The following is a 23,353-nucleotide window of genomic DNA, read 5'->3' on the forward strand; positions in this document are numbered from 1 at the left end:
ATTTTTGCCAGGATGTGTTCCCCCATCTCTATTTTTGATTGACAAGGTTCAGAGATGGTGTGCAGTGTGACATACACAAAGGTGAGCAGACATGGAAGCCCTGGGGAGCAACTGGAAGAGGATTTGTTAACTGCCTGGATTAAGTCCTCTTTCTAAACAGCTTGTTCTGATTCTCCTGTGCAGTTTGTTGCAATGGAGAAACCAGGGGAAGCTTTGTATCTAAGATCAACGTGACATTTTCTGTGAAATATTGTGGAGAAAGACTTGCTTGAATATCCGGGGAAGAACAGTGCCACCCCAGTAATGGCTTTCACTCTTTCAGAGAATGCTAACCTTATAATTAACAGATTTTTTTTGTATAAAGTGTCCTCCGTAAGTAATATAAGTCAGGGTACACCACTAGGAGAGATCAGCACAGGGAGTGGCACTCTCACTGTGTAGATTGTGGTTGCTAGGTGTGGTGATTCAGTGCTCCCTATCCAAAGTTGTCCATATGGAAGTGTCCTAATGTTTTGTGTTCTGTTTTACTGGCCTGATTATTTCCCAATGTAATGATGCATACTTTTCAAAGTTGCATTGTAACCATTTGTAGTTTAAACAAATCTGCAGGGGAAAAACCTGTTACCGCCACAAGGTCTATGCAACAAGCAAGTCTTTTGCTTCTACAATTAGTTAACGAAATTAACAACTGGATTTGGTTTTTAAAAGACCAAACCTGACCATTGTGTTTGTTCAGTTCCTTACAAGACTACAATCTTCCCTTTTGGCATCTCCCTCTTGGGAAGAGTAGGGGGTAGCAGTCATCTTGAAAAAAGGTCAGGTATGACCTTTTTTCTGTTCTGTATGACTCAAGGATCTTGTCTGTCACCTTCACAGTTTGTAATCTTGTTTTCTCCACACCCCGTTTTTTGCAGAAATTGTTTTAATTTGCTCCTTTAGCCATGGACTGCAAAAAAGACAAATAATTGGGTGTTAGAACAAATTAAACCAGAACTATCACTAGAAGCTAAAATGATGAAACTGAGGTTATCATACTTTGGACACATCATGAGAAGACATGATTCATTAGAAAAGACAATAATGCTGGGGAAAACAGAAGGGAGTAGAAAAAGAGGAAGGCCAAACGAGAGGTGGATTGATTCCATAAAGGAAGCCACAGACCTGAACTTACAAGACCTGAACAGGGTGGTTCATGACAGATGCTCTTGGAGCTCACTGATTCATAGGGTTGCCATAAGTCGTAGTCGACTTGGAGGCACATAACAACAACAACAACGACAACAACGCCTTTCATGCTGCCAGTTCAGGCTAGACCGAAGGCTTTAAATTTTTGTGTGTGTCTGGACTCTTTTTATATTCAACTTTAGTAACCTAGTAAGATCCTCCGTGGCGCAGAGTGGTAAGCGGTGGTAACGCAGCTGAAGCTCTGCTCACGGCCAGAGTTCGATTCCTACGGAAGGAGGAAGTCGACTCTCCGGTAAAAGGGGTCGAGGTCCACTCAACCTTCCATCCATCCGTGGTCGGTAAAATGAGTACCCGGCATATGCTGGGGGGTAAAGAAAGGCTGGGGAAGGAACTGGCAATCCCACCCCATATATATGGTCTGCCTAGTAAACATCGCAAGCACGTGGCAGGATGGGTGGGCGGGGAAGAATGTGTGATTTGAATGTCATCTCCGTTTTACTTACAGATGTTGAGCATTGAAGCAGTCCAATTCATAAGTGCTCTGCTGACCTCTCATCAGCATGCCCAGTACTGCAGTGGTTCTCAAGCCTTTTACGTAGGGGAGAAATGTCGTGAATTTTGTCTTCATGTGAGACTTGTGTAAGACTGATGCTATGGCCTTAAGTTATACATTAGGTGTGATCCATCAACTATGTTGTGCACACAGTCCTGTTTGAGCAGGGATTTTTCCATTCAGGTCAATGTTGGCTTAACCCAAGAGTGCAGCAGGAATGTGTGTGTAGAAATATTCCTAATAATGGAGAGAATGGGGAAGTTCTCTCCAGACATCCATGTGTGCACAAAAGCCCTGCCTATCTTGGGATCAAGTTTCAAGTGTAAGCTTTATGGCTGCATCTTAAAGACTTGAGGCAAGATCCAATGTCATGTCAACAGACTGGACAGGATTTTTCTCCTTCTCATCTGCTCCAAAGGGTCTCCCAACTCCCTGGAGCAGATTTTGAGGATATGTGGGGGACAGCTGAAGGAGGAAAGGAAGGGTAAATGCTGTTTGTGCAAGTAAAAGTCTTTGTTGTGCAAGGGGGATGCCACAAATGGATATTGCTCTTGATTAATTAAGAACATCATAAGAGTCTGTTGGATCAGGCCAATGGCTCATCTAGTCCACATCCTGTTCTCTTAGTGGCCCACCCAATACCTACGGGAGGCCTGCAAGCAGGACCTGAACACAAGAACACTCTCTCCTTCCTGCAGTTTCCAGCAATTGGTAATTGAAAAATGAGCTTTCATAAGCTAAAGCTCATGATCACAAATGCACAAATGGACAGTGAAGGTGTTGTATGAATGCGTGCACCTGCATTCCAATATGAAGAGTATGGAGAAACATTTAAAAGATTGCAAGGTAATGCAACATATCCTGACTGTGGCTTCCAAACTGTAATGGAAGCTTACTAATTTCAGGCAACTGTTTCTGGGTGCTTCTTCTGTGCCAGCTTGTGCAGCTGATATTATTTTATTTTTTATTTTGTGTTTGTTACTACATTTATATCTCACCTTTTCTTCAAGGAGCTCAAGGTGGTGTAGATGGTAAATGATTCTCCCTTTTCCATGAGGCTGCCTTTTAATTTTAAGGATTGTTTCAAACATTCAGTTGGTACGGAATGCAGCAGTAAGAATGTTCCTAGGAGCCAGATGATCTGAGAATGTTTCACCTATTCTGTATTGTGTGCAGTGGCTTCATATTTATTTCCAGCCCCAAATTAAAGTGCTGGTTTTTGGCCTTTAAAGCCCTAGGTGTTTTGGGACCAGGTTATGTGAAGGACTGTCTGTATCTGTAGCAGCATGCCCAAGGTTATGATCAGCTATGGAGGCCATTATTCTCTGGCCTGTCAATCAGAGAGGTTAGGCTGATGGGTACAGAAACAGGGCCTTTTCATTGGTGGCTCTGTATTTTTGGAATATGATTTCCCTTATGACTTTTAGTGACTCTCCGAAAGGGAACCTCAATATGTTCTTATTTTGATCCACTTTTTATTCTTTTTCAATAGCTGTGTCTTACTGATGCTTTTACACTCACTTTAAGGGACTAAACTATAGATTTTAAATTGATTGTGTATGTTTTATTACTGGTGTTGTACACTTGTCTTGAAAGGCAGGATATAAATAAATAAATCCCTTACTCTAGTTTCTAATGGCCTACTGTTTCTAAGTGGGTGCTTTGCTAATAACTGAATAGTTTGTCTAAACAGTTTTGTCATTTATTGAATATATTTGTTTAATAATTCTGCCCATAATGCACTTGTGAGATTTAGGTTTTAGGCAGGCGGCTGGATGCTGAAAGGCTTCTGGTCACACCCTACAGAATTTTGAGTTTGGGATATGTTCCCACATAGTAAGATGTTAAGTTTTGTTAGCATCCAGTATTTGTTAGAAGTACTTCTAGGCATCTGCCAAATTACTTAAGAACATCCAGAAGTAATTTTAGTCCCCAATCAGAATCAACTGTGGTGTGGTTTGTGTATCGTAACAATGCAGCTGTGAGTGAAGGAATTTCCTTAAGTAGTCAATACAAAAATAATGTAAGAATTCACATAAAGGAAACAACAGCTGTAAAGGGTAAATACTTTGCATAGCTGAGTACAATCAAACGTTAAAGGAAGAACTCTACTCAGCCTGCAGCTGTGGCTGAAAAATGCCAACAGGATGTTGGGTGACATAAAGGAGGGGAAATCCATATGGAAAATATCCTCATGCACCTGAACAGTTGGATGGTTCCCTCTTATCCGGATAAAGTTTACATCACTGCTCACTTTATCTTTCAAAGAAATTACTCAGTTGGGGTTTGAGAAGGTGATTCCATAGCCTATTTTGGTGGTCTGTTTCATTGCTGTAATGATCTGACAGTTAGGAAACTTTTCCTAATGGATTACTTAAATCTAAGTGCTTTTAAGTTGTGTTCATCTTAGGAGGTGAGAATGAAGGTGGAAATCCAAGAGAAAGGCATCTCTGTGCAACCCTCATTAAAATGAGTTAAAACTGCACAGGAGTACAATAGTTGTGTTATGCCCATTAAATCCAGAGCAGCTTACTCAGAACACATTCCAAGTGGATCATGCTCTACATGTGACTCTTGGATATGGTTAGAGGTAAATCTAGGACAGCATAAAAATGGCTGTTGGTACGTATTTAGTAGATTTTTGTTTTAATAGAAAACCTTGACAGTGGCAAATTAAAACCTGTCCTTTGATTAGGTTTAAACACAATCAGCAATGACCTCGCTTCTCTAAGGTGGAGTTGAGACTAACAGGCCATAGTGTGGAATTTAAAGCCTGTATAGACATTTCTGTGAGTGAAAAAGAAAAGCTGTTCAGGGCTTGACCAATTAACATGGAATTCGAAAACCCTAGCTCCAGGAATGTTGCAAGTACCTGATTGGAAGTTGTAGAAAAAAGGAGACCAATTTTCTGATAGTGGCCTCCGCAAGTGTCTGGCACAAGGGTACCGTGGACTTTTATTCAGCCCAAATGAGGTAGTCCTCTTCTTGGAGAGTTTTATAAGTCGAGAAAAATCAACTCATTTGAAATGTGGTGTTGGAGGAGAGCTTTGCGCATACCATGGACTGCGAAAAAGACAAATAATTGGGTGTTACAACAAATTAAACCTGAACTGTCACTAGAAGCTAAAATGATGAAACTGAGGTTGTCATACTTTGGACATATAATGAGAAGACATGATTCACTAGAAAAGACAATAATGCTGGGAAAAACAGAAGGGAGTAGAAAAAGAGGAAGGCCAAACAAGAGATGGATTGATTCCATCAAGGAAGCCACAGACCTGAACTTACAAGATCTGAACAGGGTGGTTCATGACAGATGCTCTTGGAGGTCGCTGATTCATAGGGTCGCCATAAGTCGTAATCGACTTGAAGGCACATAACAACAACAAATGTGTCTCACTCAGTGTATCAAAATGCTGAGCATTAAGGTGGATGGTCATTGTTAAAACGGTAAGTTCGTAATAGTTATGGCTCTCTTACTCACACACACACAATGTCTGGTAGGCTGCTCAGTCATTGTGATGTAGAATGTAAGTTTGAGTTCTCCCATAGCAAAACCCATAAAAAAATGTGTTAGCTCTGTGTGAGAAGGCATATAAAGCCTTCTTTGTGGGGATACCCTGTCTGCGGAATGTTCTTCCCTTAAACAGCAGAGGTAGGGAACTTTGTTCAGACCAAAGCCTACATTTCCTTCTGGGCAGCCTTCTGAGGGCCATGTGCCAGTGATGGGTGAGGCCAGAGGCAAAAGTGGGCAGAACAACAAATGTAAATTTTACCTTTGTATAGTAGTCTAGTATCTACCTGTCTGTCTACACACAGACACACACACACCTCACTATCCTCTGTCAAGACGAGCAAGAGGCATTTCCAGAGCACCAGGACACATTCCACCCAGGCAAAACACTCGAGGGAAGCAGGGCAGTGAGGCACTCTCCCCAGGCCAGGCCTCAAGTTCCCGACCCTGCCCTACATCTGTGCTAAGGACCTATATTGTCATTTGGATGCCAAGAGAAGATGTACCTCTTTATTCAGTCTTTGTAGGCTTTTAATGTGTGGCTGTTTTAGCTTTCTTCTCTGTTTAGCTGTTTTTAATTGTCTTTGCTTGCCAGTGTAAGAATGTATTTTTGTTTTATTGATTTTTTAAAACAATTTACTTTGTATTGTACCTCACCCTAGTATTGCTACCAGTGAAGGGTGGGCTATAAATCTTTGATATAAATAAATCCATATCCCTTCTCAAACCTGATTTGAGTTTCTCATTTAAAACCACTGATTTACAAAATACAATAACTGCAGTCTTTTATTAGGAAATGAAGTTCTGCTCTAGTTTTGAATGTAATTTAAATGGCAGAAGAGAGAACTCTTCAACTGCAAGCCCGGCGGTCATTGTCTATGATGTCAATTCCCACAAGGTTAATGGTGGGAGCTAAAAAGGAGATAGCTCAACCTTTTATCCAGACAGCGACTGGTCTGGAATGTCTCCACCTTGTATTGGGCCAGGGAGACAGACTAGGAATACTGTTGGTGTACCGTCCACCTTGCTGCCCAACAGCTTCCTTAGCTGAGCTGACAGAGGTAGTCTCGGAGGTGCTGTTGAGATCCCCTAGATTTTTGGTACTGGGGGATTTCAACGTCCATGCTGAGGCTGTCCTATCTGGCGCAGCTCAGGACTTCATTGCCTCCATGACAACAATGGGGCTGTCTCAATTTTCTACCGGCCCAACGCATGTGTCGGGACATACTCTTGATTTGATCTTCGCCACTGGACATGGAGATGGTGATCTGGTGGTGGGGTGTTTTTCATCTACCCCATTGTCATGGACAGATCACCGCTTGTTGAGATTTAGACTTACAGCAGCTCTTTCCCTCCGCAAGGGTGGAGGATCTATTAAGTTGATCCACTCCCGGAGCCGGATGGATCCCGTAGGTTTTCAGAGGGCTCTGGGAGATTTTCCGGCTGATAGGACCGGTGCTCCTGTCGAGGCCCTGGTCGCACTGTGGAATACGGAAATGACCCGGGCTATTGACATGATCGCTCCCGCGCGCCCCCTCCGGTGTAGAGCTCATACAGCTCCGTGGTATACCCCGGAGCTGAGAGCGATGAAACATGAGAGGAGGAGGCTGGAGTGCAGATGGAGGAAAACTCCCAGTGGATACAATTATGCTTTGGTAAGTGCCACCAATAAGTTGTATACAAAAGCGGTAAGGACAGCAAAGAAGCTTAATTTTGCTGCCTCTATTAGATCATCTCTATGCCGCCCAGCGGAGCTTTTTACAGTCGTGCGTGGGCTCTTACACTCTGGCCCCCACGATACTATGGAAACATCTGAAGCCCGCTGCAACGAAATTGCTGGACATTTTAGTCTTTTAATCTTCTTAACCTTTCTAATCTTTTAATCTGTATTTTCTTTAATTTGTGCTGTATTTCATTTTTGTCGTGTTTTTTGTTGTTTGTTTGTATATGTTTTTGTGGTCTTTTATTATAATATATTGTATTTTACTTTGTTTGTTCACCGCCCTGAGAGCTACTTTTGCTAAGGGCGGTATATAAATTGAAATAATAAATAAATAAATTTATTATTACAAGGATTTTTATCATTTGTGGGGATTGGGGAGGGGTTGGAAGTGAGTTAGATACGAGTATTATTGGTCCTGCCCATACTCCTTTCATTGCCTAACTATGGTTGTTTACTCACCTGCTCCTTGCCACTCCCATTGGTGGTTAAGGAACAAAGCCCCTCCTACTTGCCACTCTGCAAACTTGCTCTCATGTGGCTGGGATTCATATATTGGTGTGTTGCCCTTTTATTTATTTTTCTCTTGCTGCACAGTTCCCATATTTACTGGTTGTTTACAGTGAGGACAAAGGCTCAGAGTCCCTAAATCACAAGCGATGCTGGCATAATTATAAGCACAAGCTGGCGTTGCAAAGAGGGCTGCAGGGAGAGGTTGTCAGAGGAAGAAAGCATCCAAGATAGATTAACCTCAAAAATCCCAACTAATCAGTTCTTCAACTTAAGCAATCAATTTTTTGAGATATTATTATTTGGGGACTTTAGAAATAATAATTCTGGTAGATTGTTGCAAAGAGGGAGGACCTGACACTACCTCCTCTCTGAGAATCCTTCTGTTGCACTTGTTTAGAAATAAACTTTTTCCAGTGTTGCATTGGGCTGCTACCCAAAGAAGTCAGATTGTGTTGGTAGTTCAGAAAGCACTTTGTTGCCTAGTGTGAAACAGCAGGTTCTGTTTGGCTGCCTTTAATCTAATATGGCAGACTGAAAGCTTTCAGGAGCCACAAGTCTGAGCATGCAGTGTTGCAATTTTGAGCTGAGCTGTATTGCAAGATGCAGAATTGAAGTTTCAGACATGTAGCCTTGCAGGTTCCGTCTAGGTGGCTAAGGGCTGTATCTTGGTTACCATTTGTCATTCTTCAGAAGGATCTTTGTCAATCCGACTCAGCCCTACAGCTCTCTGTTGGATTCTAGTGTTTCGCTTCCAATAGTATCCACTCAAAGAGCAATGCTAAACCGCCAGAATATTCACTAATCAGCAAAAAACCTTGTGGTTTAAGAACGTTCCTATAGCCAACAGATATTTCTATCAAACTTTAAAAAGCAGGGAAATTGGGCAGCTATAGTGAATGCACCAGAGGAGCAGGAGACCTGACCTCCTCTCTGAGAAATTGTACTGCCCTACAAATTTGTAAAAATAAACACAATTTGGGTTAGTCTTTCACAGACTAATCCACTTCCTGTGTAGCTTGGAAGAATTTGGTAACGTCCCTCTGAGCATATGGTGAGTAGTGGCAACACCTGCAATCATCCCAAATAACAGAAAGAAGACATGTGCTGTGCTGATCTTGCTTTAGCAGGGAGGAAGCAACTATATTAAGACATTAGATAGGCCTGGAGTGGGCAGGGGAGAAGGAAGAGGGGAGGAGAGGAGGAAGGGGAGAGGAGTGGGGAACGAGGGGAAAGGTAGGCCTGATCATTTGCATGCTTATTGAGTTCAGGGGGATTTACTCCTATCCAGTCATGGCTAGGATAGGTAAAACTGATCATGGAGGGAGGAGGGGGGGAGGGGAGAGTAGAGGGAAGGAGGAAGGGGGGAGAGGGGAGTGGAAGGAGGGGATTGGAAAGGAAGGAGGAAGGAGGGGATTGGAAAGGGAGGGATGAAGGAAGGGGGAGGGAAGGGACAAAAGGGAGGTGATGGGAGGGAGGAGGAGGGGAGGGCAGGTTTGATCATTTGCGTGCTTATTGACTTCAGTGGGATTTGTTCGCATGCAAATGCTTAGGATAGGTAAAACTGACCATGGGGGAGGGGGGGCAGGGAGAAGGGGGAAGGAGGAGATTGTAAGGGGTGTGAAGGGAGGGGGAGGGAAGGGGCAAGAGGAAGGGGGAGGAGGAAGGGAGGGCAGGTTTGATCATTTGCATGCTTTTTGAGTTCAGTGGGATTTACTCCTGTGCAATCACGTTTAGGATAGGTGAAACTGACCTGGGGGAGGGACAGGAAGGGGAGGAGGAAGGGGAAGGGGAGGAGATTGGATGGGTGGGCACTGGGCAGAGGGGAAGCTCTTTTCCTTTCCAAAATCAATATCGTTCTTTTTCATGGTTTCCCCCACCTTTTTATACCACTGCAGGCACATGTAGCCTCCCACCCAAATATAAACCAAAGCTGTCCCAGGCTACATCCACACCAGACCTTGATTTCACTTGAGACAGTCATGGCTTCTCCCAAAGAATCCTGGGAAGTGTAGTTAGTGTAGGGTGCTGAGAGTTGCTAGGAGATGCCTAGTTCCCCTCACAGAGCTTCAGTCAGAGCGGCTGACTGTTAAACCACTCTGGCCACTGGAGCTGTCAGGGGAATAGGAGTCTCCTCTCAGCACCTTTCACAAACTACACTTCCCAGGATTCTTTGGGGGAAGCCATGACTAACGTGAAATAAAGGTCTAGTGTGGGTGTGGTCCCCTGATTAGGCAAGCCCAGCAGCTGGGAGTCTGGCTTTTAGAACACTGACATCTGGTTCTTACTGAGCATGCCTGGCCTCATGATTGAGTTCAATGCTAAATTTCTTAAATTAATTAAACATCAGCCAGGCATTTTTTTTAACCTTTAAACTCCAGAAGATGAAGGTCAGAGTATTGGGCAAGGTCAGTAATGGGATTACAGGTACTCTGTGAACATGGCTGATTTTTAATTAATTTCAACAAATTATGAGAACTCTGACAGAAAAAAGTGCAAAAGGGGCCTTTTTTCTCTCTCTCTCTCTTTACATTTTGCACTCTCAATTCTCTCTGACTGTTTTGTGTATCACTATGAAAATTTAGAGGGTTGTTAAGCAAGCGTTTTTGAGTTCAGGACTATAGGTTTTGTAAGGTTTTGTTTTGAAAAGAGCTTATGGGAAGCATCAGAATGGCATGGAAGGGTATTTTCAATTTAACATTGCAGAATGCGAAATAATCCATGCTGACTATAGTATATAGCCACTCTCATGGCTATATAATCTTATTAATCTGTCCCCGTGGAAAATCCATATAAGACTTTTCTGGAAAAGGAATGGAGAAGTGTGTGCCACAAATTCTCAGTACATGTTACTAATATGGAGCTCATATTTTGCTTTACACCAGTCTACAGTACTAGTGCCAGCATTCGCACCCCATTGCACCCCCAGTTTCGCTCTTCAGTTGGTACAGGCATCCTTTTGCAGACAGTGGTATTGAAGCAGAAAAGGATTATTTGACAGAGTTGGGAATGAATCTGTATCTCTTCTTCCAGTGCAGCGGGATCTCTGCCAAATGGCTCATGTGGAATGTGTCATCTTAACATGGGGAAACTTATTTTACTTCACGTTATTAGGGTAATAACTTGGGCCTGCTATATCGCAGTAACTTTTGTGGACTCCATCTCAGGCTTTGTCTCATCAGACAGGCACTTCTGTTCGAAGAGATGGGTTACCCAGAGCTCTTTGTAGGAAAATGGTCTCAATCTCACTCTCCCAACCTGGATAGGTCTTGGAATAAAGCAGAAAAGAGCCTGGAACAGCAACTGTTTCAGTCACAGACTTTGCTTGTGGGAAACTCCACACATAACCAGATGAATTTGTCTACATATAGCCAAAAGCCGGCACTTAGTTTCGTAGCCTGTGTTTTGTGGCCTTGTAGTTCTGTCAGACTTGATTGCACCAACGACCAGCAGCTTTTGAGAGTGCCAGCTCTTTTAGCTGCCTACTGCTGAGGTGAGTGGAGCATTGGGCCTTCCCCTGCCATTGAGACAGCCAGGCTAACGGAGCCTACCTAACAGATTATCAGCGCCCTGTGAGTAATAGACTCCTCATTTAGTTTTAATACATTTTGCATAGAGAGCAATCAACCTTCATCAGTCTTAAAGATGAATTGGCTTAGCTAGCTAAATTTTAAAGATATTAGTTCGACAGCAGCCGCATAAATCATAACGTTTTGTTAATGATGGTAAAATTAAAATATACTCTTGCTTGAAGAAGCCAATGGAGCTTTCATGTTCACAGGCCAAATCCTCCCCCAAAATTAAAGGAAAGCTTAATTGATGTTCTCTAAAGCTGAGTAAATTCAAAACAGTCTTGCTTCTCCTGAGTTGGCCTCGTATTTCTTCTGTGGTCTGTTGGTAGATCTAACCCCATCCAGACTGCTTCTGTCCATTCTTAAAGGCACCAATACATTGGAACAAAACGTAGCAAGGCAATAATGCTGGGTGTGTTCAGACTCCCTCACATCACTGGCTAGATAAGGGGAAATGTCTTGCTATTGACAGAGCTCTGACTGACACATAAAGGAGATCGACACTATTTCCTCATGCTAGTATATTTGTTTTGTTGTTATGTGCCTTCAAGTCGATTATGACTTATGGCGACCCTCTGATTCAGCGACCTCCAATAGCATCTGTCGTGAACCACCTTGTTCAGATCTTATAAGTTCAGGTCTGTGGCTTCCTTTATGGAATCAATCCATCCCTTGTTTGGCCTTCCTCTTTTTCTACTGTTTTTCCCAGCATTATTGTCTTTTCTAGTGGATCATGTTTTCTCATGATGTGTCCAAAGTATGATAATCTCAGTTTCATCATTTTAGCTTTACTGACAGTTCTGGTTTAATTTGTTTTAACAACCAATTATTTGTCTTTTTTTTGCAGTCCATGGTATGCACAAAGCTCTCCTCCAACACCACATTTCAGATGAGTTGATTTTTCTCTTATCCACTTTTTTCACTGTCCAACTTTCACATCCATACATAGAGTTCGGGAATATTATGGTCTGAATGATCCTGATTTTAGTGTTGAGTGATACATCTTTACATTTGAGGACCTTTCCTAGTTCTCTAATAGCTGCCCTCCCCAGTCCTAGCTGCCTCTTGATTTCTTGACTATTGTCTCCCTTTGGGTTAATGACTGTGCCAAGGTATTGATAATCCTTGACAAGTTCAATGTCCTCATTGTCAGCTTTGAAGTTACATAAATCTTCTGTTGTCATTACTTTAGTCTTCTTGACATTAAGCTTTTGTGCTTTCCTCTTTAACTTTCATCAGCACTCATTTCAAATCATTACTGATTTCTGCTAAGAGAATGGTATCGTCTGCATATCTTAAATTATTGATATTTCTCCCTCCAATTTTCACACCACCTTCATCTTGGTCCAGTCCCGCGTATGATATGTTCTGCATATAGAATAAACAAATAGGGTGCTAAAACCCCTGTCTCACACCCTTTCTGATGGGGAACCAATCGGTTTCTCCATATTCTGCCCTTACAGTAGCCTCTTCTCCAGAGTATAGGTTGCACATCAGAACAATCAGATTCTGTGGCACTCCCATTTCTTTTAAAGCGTTGCATAGTTTTTCATGATCTACACAATCAAAGGCTTTGCTGTAATCTATAAAGCACAGGGTGATTTCCATCTGAATTTTTTGGTTTGTTCCATTATCCCATGTATGTTTGCGATATGATCTCTGGTGCCTCTTTCCATTCTAAATCCAGCTTGGACATCTGGCATTTCTCGTTCCATATATGGTAAGAGCCTTTGTTGTAGAATCTTGAGCATTACTTTACTTGCATGGGATATTAAGGCAATAGTTCAATAATTACTGCATTCCCTGGGATCCCCTTTCTTTGGAATTGGGATGTATATTGAACACGTCTAGTCTGTGGGCCATTGTTTAGTTTTCCATATTTGCTGACAAATGTTTGTCAAAATTTGGACAGATACAGATTCAGTCTCAGTAGCTTGTAGCAGCTCTATCGGTATGCCATCTGTTCCTGGTGATTTGTTTCTTCCAAGTATTTTAAGAGCAGCTTTCACCTCACCTTCTAAAATTTCTGGTTCTTCATCATACAGTTCCTCTGTAAAATAGTTCTCTTTGTCCCTACGTACTAGTTGCTGTATTGTTGCATTTAGGGTTCTAACCGTGTTTCTGTCTCCTTTTGCTTTTGCTTTCCTTAAGAGTTTCAGTTATCCATTGAGGTCTTTCTCTCTTTTTAACTAGAGGTATTGTCTTTTTGTTTTGTTCCCTGATAATGTCTCTGACTTCACTCCATAGTTCTTCTGGTTCTCTGTCAACTAAGTTTAAAGCCTCAAATCTGTTCCTTATTTGATCTTTATATTCTTCTGGGATGTTATTTAAATTATATTTTGGCATTATGATTGCTTTGTTCTTCTTTAGCTTTACTCTGATTTTCGATATGACCATGATCTGTACCACAGTCTGCTCCTGGTCTTGTTTTTGCAGAAAGTATGGAACTTCTCCATCTTCTGCTACCAATTATATAATCAATTTGATTCTTCTGTTGATCATTTGGTGATGTCCACGTGTACAGTCGTCTTTTCGGTTGCTCAAAAAATGTGTTCTCAAGAAACAAATTATTGGCTTCACAGAATTCAATAAGTCTTTCTCCTGCTTCATTTCTATCTCCTAAGCCCCATTTCCCCACAATTCCTAGTTCTTCTCTGTTCTCTACTTTTGCATTCCAGTCCCCCATGATGATCAGAACATCTTGTTTTAGTATGTGATTTTATTCCTATACTTCTGTTTAAAACCTCTCCAATTCTTCCTCTTATGCGTTTGCCTTTGGAGCGTAGACTTGGATGGTGGTTATGTTAATAGGTTTCCTGTTTAATCTCATAGATATAACTCGCTTAGACCTTGCGTTATAGCTCTTAATTGCTTTTGCTACATCACTTCTCACTATTAAAGCAACCCCATTTCTTCTTAATTTCTCATTTCCTGCATAAAATATTTTGTAGTTGCCTGATTGAAAATGTCCCATTCCCATCCATTTTAATTAACTCACGCCAAGTATTGTAATGTTGATTCGTTCCATTTCTTGCTTGACAATTTCTAACTTTCCCTGGTTCATGGTTCTCACATTCCATGTTCCTGTTGTTTGCATTGTACAATTCTGGACTCTCCTTTCGCATCTGGGCGCATCAGTCTCTGGGTTTCCTTTTGGTTTTGACCCAGCTGCGTCATTAGTCACAGCGCTACTTGTCCTTGTCCTTTGTTCTTTCCCAGTAGAATTTGGATGCATCTTAGTCTAGTGTCTCAGCTTTGACCATTCCACCTTGGGTGCCCCTGCTAGGAGTGTAGCCTTTTGGTCTAGACTCCTGATGGCATTGCTCTCAGCTTCTTCAACACTCTCAAACCTCCTCACCATGTTAAGGTGTGCATCCTAGTATATAGGGCTGCAAGTATATAGCAGGGAGCATATCTTGAGCTGTGAGTAGAGGGGAGAAGTGAGCCAGAGGCCTGATAAAGGCCTCTATTCTTTCTTCAATAGGAAAGGTGGCATTGGATAGGAAAGGTTCTCATTCTGAACAGATAGTGTTGCATGTCTTCCTCCAGATCCCAGTTCCACAAAAAGTTCTGTCCTTGGCTAGACATACCTGTATAGTAAGGTGGGTAGGCTATCTAAGAGTATATGAAGAACCTGGGTTGCTCTACCCAAGGTCCATCTCATCTAGCATTCTGTTTCCAACAGTGGTCAGCCAAATGCTTCTGGGAAGCTCACAAGTTGGGCATGGGCAGAAGCTCTTCTTTGGCCTTTGTCTCCAACAGCTCTTATAAATATGCTGTTTCTGGATTTGGCTTTCATGATCAATAGTTGTAGATACCTGAACGTTTGGAGAGTTAGGACATAAGGAAGTATTTCTTTGTACAGTGCATAGTTGTGAAATTTGCTACCACAAGTTGCAGTGATGGCAACCTACTATGGCGACTTTAAAAGGAAATTAGAGAAATTCGGGGGGGGGGATAAGGTAATCAATAGCCACTAGTGACAATGGCTACAGCTTTATTAAAGTGCAGTTTTTGCTCAGCATTAGTAGTACCTCAAAATATCGTATGTAAATAAAGCATATGTCAATGTAGCTGCCAAACAGCACAATGAAATGCACTTCTGGCCCGCAGTCCTTATTAAATTTGTCAGGCCTTGGAGATTGGCCTGTCAGGCCGTTTTGGGTAAACCACACCCACCTCTCCCATGCTTGATGTCATATATGATGGCAGGTGTGGGAAACCTCAAGGCATAGCTAAAATTAAGGAGAATTGGGAGCATCAAAAGTCAACGCTTTTTGAGTTTGGCACCTTTTTCTGTCACCCTGCACAGCAACAGAAAAAGACATCACATTCAAAAAGCATTGACTTTTTGATGCAAAGGAAGAATCAGGAGCACACTTAGAATTGAATTCAAGCAGATGATGCAAAGGATCTTCCTGTGCAGATGTGCCCGCAAAGGAAAAATGTGGATTGGGTCACCTGACATCATTGTGATGTTGGGTGATTGACAGGTGGATGGCCTCTGCCCACCTGATGAAATGACCTGCATGGGATACAGTTGCTGAGGATCTGGCCCACCGACTAGGTCCTCTTCCTTATCCATAAAATAAATTAAGGACTTATACAATGTTTGTATACTGCTTTCCAGTGTTCAGAGTGCTTCATGAGCATTATCTAATTGTAACCCTTATAACAACATCCATGCAACGAAAGCCAATATTATTATTCTCACATATTGCAGATGGGGGAACTGACACTGTGAGAGAGTGGCTTGCCTAAGGCTATCTGTCAGACCGTATCTCCCTATATGAGCCTGCCCGGGCCCTGAGATCCTCAGGAGAGGCCCTTCTCTCAATACCTACGTCCTCACAAGCACGACTAGTGGGGATGCGAGATAGGGCCTTTTCGGTGGCTGCCCCAAGGCTTTGGAACTCCCTTCCTAGGGAAGCAAGAATGGCCCCCTCCTTGCAGTCCTTCCATTGGCAAGCAAAGACTTTTTTATTTCAACAAGCCTTTGGAACTGAAAGCTGTTAAGGACAGGTCTTGAAGGGTGCTGCATTGCTATGGTCTAATTGTATTATTTTAAACTGAGTTTGGATTATTTTAACTGTATGTATGAATGGTTTTAATACTGTAAATTGTTTAATTTGATTTTAATCTAGACTTTTGTATGTTTTTAATTATATGTGTGCTTTTATCTGGAAGCCGCCATGAGTTCCAGTTTTGGGAAAAGGGCGGGGTAAAAATAATGATAATAAATAAATAAATAAATAAGGACACTTAATGAGTTCATGGCGGAGGTGAGATTCAAACTGGGAATTTGCTGATTTGTAGCTCACTCTCTTAGTCACTATGGTACACCAGTTCTCTGAGATCCTCTTAAAACCAGGAATGACGTAAAATGGGGGTAAAAGAGGAAGAGAAACAGGAGGGCTTTGGGTAGCACAAAGCAAAAATCTCAAAAGAAGATGTAATGAAATAGTATACTCTTATGAGGATATGGTGTTCCCTAAAGCAGAGTACCATTTTATTTATTTATTTATTTAATTTAATTTAATTTAATTTATATACCGCCCTAAGCCCGAACCACATGTAATGGTTAAGAATCTGATATATCGTGTTTCATTGTTAGCCCTTGCTGACACGTTCAGAATCCCATTAGACATCTCATTCTGGCTTCTGTAGCGGACTGTGGAATCCCACAAAGTTCAGGTTGATGTTCTAAGTAAGGGAACCCTTTCCTGCCCATTGCAGATTTGGGAATTCCTCACAACTCCTCTGGAGTTATGACTCAGTTAGAAAACCTACTGCAAAGGGATGGGCACTATGGGGAGCAGTAATGGCTAAGAGAAAGCAAAAGTCATTGCTGCCTTACAATTGTTTCAGGACCAGTGTCATACCTGAAACCAGTTCCTCTGATTGGCTTATCTTGGCAGCCAGTAGAAATAGGTTTCCCTCTCACCGCTGCAGCTGATCCCTTCAGATTTAGATGAGGCTGATCTGTGTGAGTAACTGTAGAGATTTCACACAACCTTGTTATTCACAAGATGTAACTGATTGCCCAGTCACCTGAAATCTCTGTAATGTGTTGGCAGTCTTAAAGCCTTTGTGTTGTGTTCCACCCAATAATCCTCCTATGAATTGGTCACGTGAGTCTGCTCTAAATTATACAACTGATCGGAGGTTGAAAGCAGCTGGGAAGTTTTTCCAGGTTCCCTCTTCCAAAATCTTGATGAGTTGGAAGCAGCCTGTTGGAGAGGCTGATATCTCTATTTCGTATTGAGGAATCAAGGGGCACCAGCCTAACCCTGGAAACTGTCTGAGCATTGGCACAGGGACCTGGTTTCTGCCGATGTGAGAACAGGGCAAGAGGCAAAAGAGGTGAGAACAGGGCAAGTGGGAGGACCTTGCCAGGTAGTCCTTGTTACACTCTGGTTGACTGTAAGCCCAAAGGGAGTGTTTGAAGGCTGTTAGCTTGGCTGGTTTCCCTTATAGGCTCAAGGACCCATTTCCCACATGAAATTATGCCTGAGGTCTTTGTACTTTCCTTAGCTGCTTGTTCTGAGCTGCTCCTGCCGATAGGGTTGTCCTGAGGGTTTTTTGCTAAATATGATCTCATGCCCAGCTTGGGTTCCCTGCCCCTGCCTAATACGTCCTTGCTCCCCATGGCCCCCTCAGCTCCAATGTGAATGTGTGTTCACACTTCTGCCAATTGAGCTAGTGTATGTGCTCTTTGTGCCTCTTTGCGTCTTTTGTTAGAAAACCGGCTCTGTAAATGAATCCCACGGCTCTGGGCTCGGCAGGGAAAGGGAGAAGGAAGTCTGTTAGTGCATGAGTCTAATCAGGCTGGCAAGAGCAAGTAAAGTAGGGCAGCGTCGCACATTAGCTGCTGTGTAATTGAGCTCTTTGATGGGCAGGGCACTGCAGGAGAGGGTTCGAAGCGGAGCAGAACTTTTGTTGTTAATTCAGTTGCGCGTGGAAGCTGTAAAGCGATGCATCTCCGCATCTTGGCACCAGGAGGAACTGAAAAGCCCTCACGACCAGGCTTTTCAGTCCCTGCCCTTGGCCCTCATCTGCAAACTTTCAGGCCTTCTTTCTGCCTCCCTCTCCCAGCACTTGATTTCCTTTTTCTCTCTTTCTTTCTTTGGTTTGCTTTTTTCCCCGTGCACTATAAAAAGCAAAGCTCCCTTGCCGTTTGAACTAGGCGGCTGTGAGTGAGGGCTAGCTCAGAGCTGTGTGGCTGTTACCTTTGTATTCCAGATGAAACTGCCGAGCTCCGTGGGACAGAAGAAGATTAAAGCCTTGGAGCAGATGCTGGTGGAACTCGGAGTAGGTGAGTAAAGAGGGCAGGGAGAGAGAGGGAGAGACCCATGGAGCAAAGCCTTTGTAGTCGAGAGGGGCTGTTTTTCCCCCTAGTAATACAGCCAGTTCCTTGAATAACACTGTGTGAATGGGTTTGAAAATAATATCTTATGTGTTTTGTTTAAAAAAAAAAAGCAGAGGGGTAGAAGCCGGAAGAAGATGCACAAGATTCCCTCCCCAAATTCCTCCCAGTAGAAAAGTATTTGAACAGAGTCTTTTGTCTCTTTCTCTCTGGTTTGGGTTCTTTAAGCCATCAAGAGTGACAGCCCAGTATTAAGGAGGCAAACCTCTTCGTGCAGGGAGAGGTACTATGAAAGGGGTTAGTGGCCATTGTCTGTGAGACTCTGCCTGGCTCTTGGGCTTCCTTGTTGCTACTCTTTTAGAAGGGTCCTACACTACCTGCCTGGCATGTCATGAGCTCCTTCAACATACTAGCGACTTTCATTTTTGGCTAAGGGGGTAAAATCCACCCCTCATCTTTGGCCAGCCCTGCGTAGGGAAGGCAGGAGCCTTCCTTGACTCAGAGAATGCAAGGCTGCTTGGCTCCAGCTGGTAGTGTAACAAATGGGGTTGTCTAATTAATGCCATCCCTTGAGGACCAACTGGCATCTAGACTGTCCTTGCATCCCTGGCGTGACATATTTGTGAAGATTTGGCAGTGAGTTTGATGAAGGCAAGCTCCCCATTTATTCTTCATCTGGGGCAATGAAGGGCCCAACATACTCAGCTCTTTCGTGCTTCTTGCTACATCTAGCTTGGATTGAAGCAAGGTCTCTAGAGGAATAGGCAGGCATTGGAGCTGGCAGGAGACAGAGGTCCCTTGCTTACCTTTTCTCTTCTTGCCTCCTCCAGATCTGAACCCGATGCCGACAGAAGAGATTGTCCAGATGTTCAATGAGTTGCGCAGTGATCTAGTGCTCCTATATGAACTCAAGCAAGCCTTTGCAAATTGTGAATATGAGCTGCAGATGTTGCGACACCGCTATGAGGCCCTGGCCAAAGCAGGCAGCACAGGGCCCAGCACAGATGGTGGCTCACATGCTGATGGACCGTCAGGCTTGTGCACTGAAGAGGGCAAGGGTGATGCAAGGGAACAGATCATTGATGTGGTGGGGGCCCCCCTCACACCAAATTCGGTGAGTAGGTATTGGTGTCGGCATCCCCAACGCTCCTGCTATTTTCTCCAGATATTCAGCAGTACAGGATGAAGACTTTACAAGGTTGTGTGGAATGACAGCAGATCTTTTGGCCTTCTTGAAACAATATCACTGCAAATCAAGACCTTTTAAGGTCACTGTGAAGGTTCATGTGCTTCTGCTTCAAGGTTCTGTGCCTTTGTTCCAGTGGAGCAAATGGGACAAGTCCAGTTACTTATGCTTAATGTGATTGTGATCAGGTTGTTAGTCAGCTGGCCCCAGACCTTCTTGCTCCTAGCATAACGGCTGACCCAGTATGTTGACACAGCAGTGTGACAAGATCTTTACCAAAATTACTTTTCTTTTGTTGATATTGAAGAAACATTCTCTGTCAGCTCTAAAGGTGACGTGGAATTCTGAGTAGCAGCTCATTTTTTTCATTAATGTGTGCCTGTCTGCAAAATGTTGCACTTATCCATGCCCCTGGTGCTGTTCTCTTCCAACTCCACGCTTGGAACAAAAGAGAACGAAGGCAGCAGCAAGAGGGTTAATGTGACCTGGGCTCTGGCATATTTGAAAGAAATATAATCAAGTTAATTCACTGCAAGGCAAATTTGGTACCTAAAGGGCCCCCCTGTTAAATACAGCTCTGACCTTTACTGGCTGGTTACACAAAGACGACACAATTAGATTAGTCCAAGACAAAAGGTCAAGCGCATTCACACTGTGACCACTTTATGCTGTCTTTGGAGGGGAGAGAAATTCCACCCAGCAGGAGGGGGGCACCTCAGGGAGGTTCACTGTTGCTGCCAGGATGAGGGAGGGTGGGGGGAATGGTGTCATCGGAGTGGAACGACAGGGCTGCCAGTCATAGAAATGGGTGTTGTGGAGTTTTTAAATTTGGGTGAGGATGTCACTAGGACTCTTCCTCTGCCAGTTTGGGGAAGGGGTATTGCATGGAATCCCCTGGCAACATCTTGCAGAGGAGGGTGCTGTTCTACATATCCGTGGGTTTTTACCACTTTTGTGCTTTATGAGAGTAAGAAGAGTCGTTTCATTGCCTGCCAGTTTCCATGAGGTTGGCACCCAAGTGAGAGGTGAGGAAGAGAGGATGTCCAAGACCCTTATGGAAAATCTTGGCTGGATCATTGAACCCAGCTTGCTTTTTCTTTCAGTGAAAGGGAGAAAACGGAAGAATTTCATTATTCTTTAGTAAAGAGCTGTTAAATTAGGGTCCAGATAACCCTGCTTTGTTTCCAGTTCGTGTTTCTCTCCCTGCCTTTCAGGGAGCTGTTTCTGCTGCTGTGGGGAGTTATTTGGTAATAGAACCACTCAGTTCCATGACTAAGGTATTTTTCCCACTGCCTGGTTCTTTGGTTATGACAACATCTGCGTAAACAACTGGCTTAAACAGATGCTCAGCGAGAGATAATTTTCTGCCATTTTTGAACGTGGGAGCCCTTGTTGTGGGTTTGGGCATGGGAAACTTGGGCTCAAATCTCTGTTTGGCTCTGAAGCTCACTGGGTGATCTGGGCAAGATTAGCATCTCTCAGACTTGTCTACCACATAGGATTGTTGCTTGGCTAAAATGTCATTCTGAACTCCTTTGTGGGAAAGTGTAAAAGTATAACAAACAAAGGGCATGCTCTCCCTAAAAGCTAGCAGCTCTAATAGTGTGGCCGTTTTTCAATCCATGTTACGAATAAAAGATAAGACCACAGTAGAACCCAACATTCACATGCAGAGTGAAGGCTGATTAGTATTTTAACCTGGCAGCCATTTCTTCTATTATTATACTGTGTTCCTGTAGGGAACAAATAAAAGATTATGCACATCTCCAAATTCTCTTGTCAACACAGGGATATGCACTATGGATCCCTAGCATGTGTCCGCTGCAGATGTGGAGACGTATATCATGTTCCCGGCATATTCAGATTTGGCATTTTCCAGAAGTTCTGGCTTCCAGTTGTCTTCTCCCTCTCCTGAATGCAACAGCGCCTACCCACTGTCTCTTGCATTAACAACAAACCCACCTCCCACAAGTTCTCTCTGCCCAAGTAATGTATTCAGGCATTTGAACCATTTGTGAATAGCAGCCATATTGCTGGACAGTGATGTGGACCTGAAGGACTAGCTCCTTAGGGGTGACTGTTCTTTCCACAACTATTTACATATTTCTCTTGGGAGGCTAGTTCAGTGGTAAAAGGGCAAGTGGGTACCAGCTGTTATCTGTAGTTCTGCAAGGGGGATGGTCTAGTAGTCAAGCAACCAAACAAAAAAGAAGGTCCCCAGTATATGAACAAAACAGAAAGAAAAAGAACAGGAACCAGGTAGGCAGGAATAAAGTGCTGTTATTGAGAAATGACATTTCAAATCATCTGAAGACATTGTATTTAAGGTGTGTATCCAAAAAACCTCCCTGCATGAAAGTAACAGATCTAATGAGAATCTCTTGTATGGAACAGTTTGAATCTTTTCTATAACAAAAAACTTTAAATCAGTAGGTTTGTGATTATTCTCCAGAAAATGTGTAGTTAAAGGAGCTTCTAAATTACCTCTACGAATCTTAAGACTTGTGTTCTGTGATTTTCACTCTCTAAGTAGTCTGACAAATATATAATTTGAGACCTGGGTACCTGATTACATAAATGATATAGGATGAATTATAATTAATAAAAAACTTCAGTATAAATTTCCTATTGTCAGTTGGTTGAATGAATTCTTTAATTTCCAGGGACTGAATACAACAAGCAAAATGGCCACACTTGTGATGTCCAGTGGGGTCATGTGAATGAGGAGACAAACAAAATATCTGAGTGGACTAATTTGTCTGTAAGGTTTATGGGTCATGTGAAAACCATAGGGTTGTTGACATCCTGGTAAGTCCAGTACTATGTGCCAATGTTTCTGAACAAGGCACCTGGTTGGCCACTGTGAGAACAGGATGCTGGACTAGATGGGCCACTGGCCTGATCCAGCAGGCTCTTCATATGTTCTTATGTTCTTATGTTAAGATGCTTGTTGTAGTCAGGCATTGTGCTTCTTTTAGTTTTTTGTTATAGAAAAGATTCAAACTGTTTCATGCAAGAGATTCTCATTAGATCTGTTACTTTCACGTAGGGAGGTTTTTTGGATACACTCCTTAAGTACAAAGTCTCCAGCTGGCTTGAAATGACTGTTCTCAACTGGTTTCTGTTCTTTTTCTTTGTTTCCTAGTATTCAAGCATCCACGTATGACACCACAAGGCATTTAGAATCATAGAATCATACAATAGTAGAGTTGGAAGGGGCCTATGAGGCCATTGAGTCCAACCCCCTGCTCAATGCAGAAATCCAACTTAGAGCATACCTAACAGGTGGCTGTCCAGCTGCCTCTTGAATGGCTGCAGCATTGGACAGCCCACCACCTCCCTAGGTAATTGGTTCCATTGTCGTACCACTCTAAATAACAGTTAGGAAGTTTTTCCTAACGTTCACTCAAAATTTTGCTTCCTGTAACTTGAGCCTGTTATTCGATGTCCTGCATTCTGGGACGATTGAGAAGAGATCCTGGCCCTCCTTTCAAGTACTTGAAGAGTGCTATCATATCTCCCCTCAGTCTTCTCTTCTCAAGGCTAAACATGCCCAGTTCTTTCAGTCTCTCCCCATAGGACTTTGTTTCCAGTCCCCTGACCATCCTTGTTGCCCTCCTCTGTACCTGTTCCAGTGTCTGCATCCTTCTTAGAGTGTGGTGGATGAGGCCTAACCAGTGCCAAATAGAGGGAAACTAGTACTTCATGTGATTTGAAACTCTTATTTCTGTTAATGCAGTCTAAAAT

At 42.9% G+C, this 23,353-nt stretch overlaps 1 protein-coding gene across 4 annotated transcripts in view; it reads left to right on the forward strand.

The window, feature by feature from the left end:
* The window catches only part of DMAP1 (DNA methyltransferase 1 associated protein 1), a 49,722-nt gene that overhangs the window by 23,549 nt on the left and 2,820 nt on the right, over window positions 1-23,353 (forward strand). For all 4 annotated transcript variants that reach the window (XM_061632733.1, XM_061632732.1, XM_061632734.1 and 1 more), the window contains exons 11-12: window positions 18,297-18,369; window positions 19,251-19,534. In XM_061632733.1, the coding sequence (XP_061488717.1) occupies window positions 18,297-18,369; window positions 19,251-19,534 (357 nt within the window). The remainder of the gene's footprint in view (window positions 1-18,296; window positions 18,370-19,250; window positions 19,535-23,353) is intronic.

Source organism: Rhineura floridana, chromosome 6 (genome assembly GCF_030035675.1).
Source record: "Rhineura floridana isolate rRhiFlo1 chromosome 6, rRhiFlo1.hap2, whole genome shotgun sequence".
Lineage (NCBI taxonomy): Eukaryota > Metazoa > Chordata > Lepidosauria > Squamata > Rhineuridae > Rhineura > Rhineura floridana.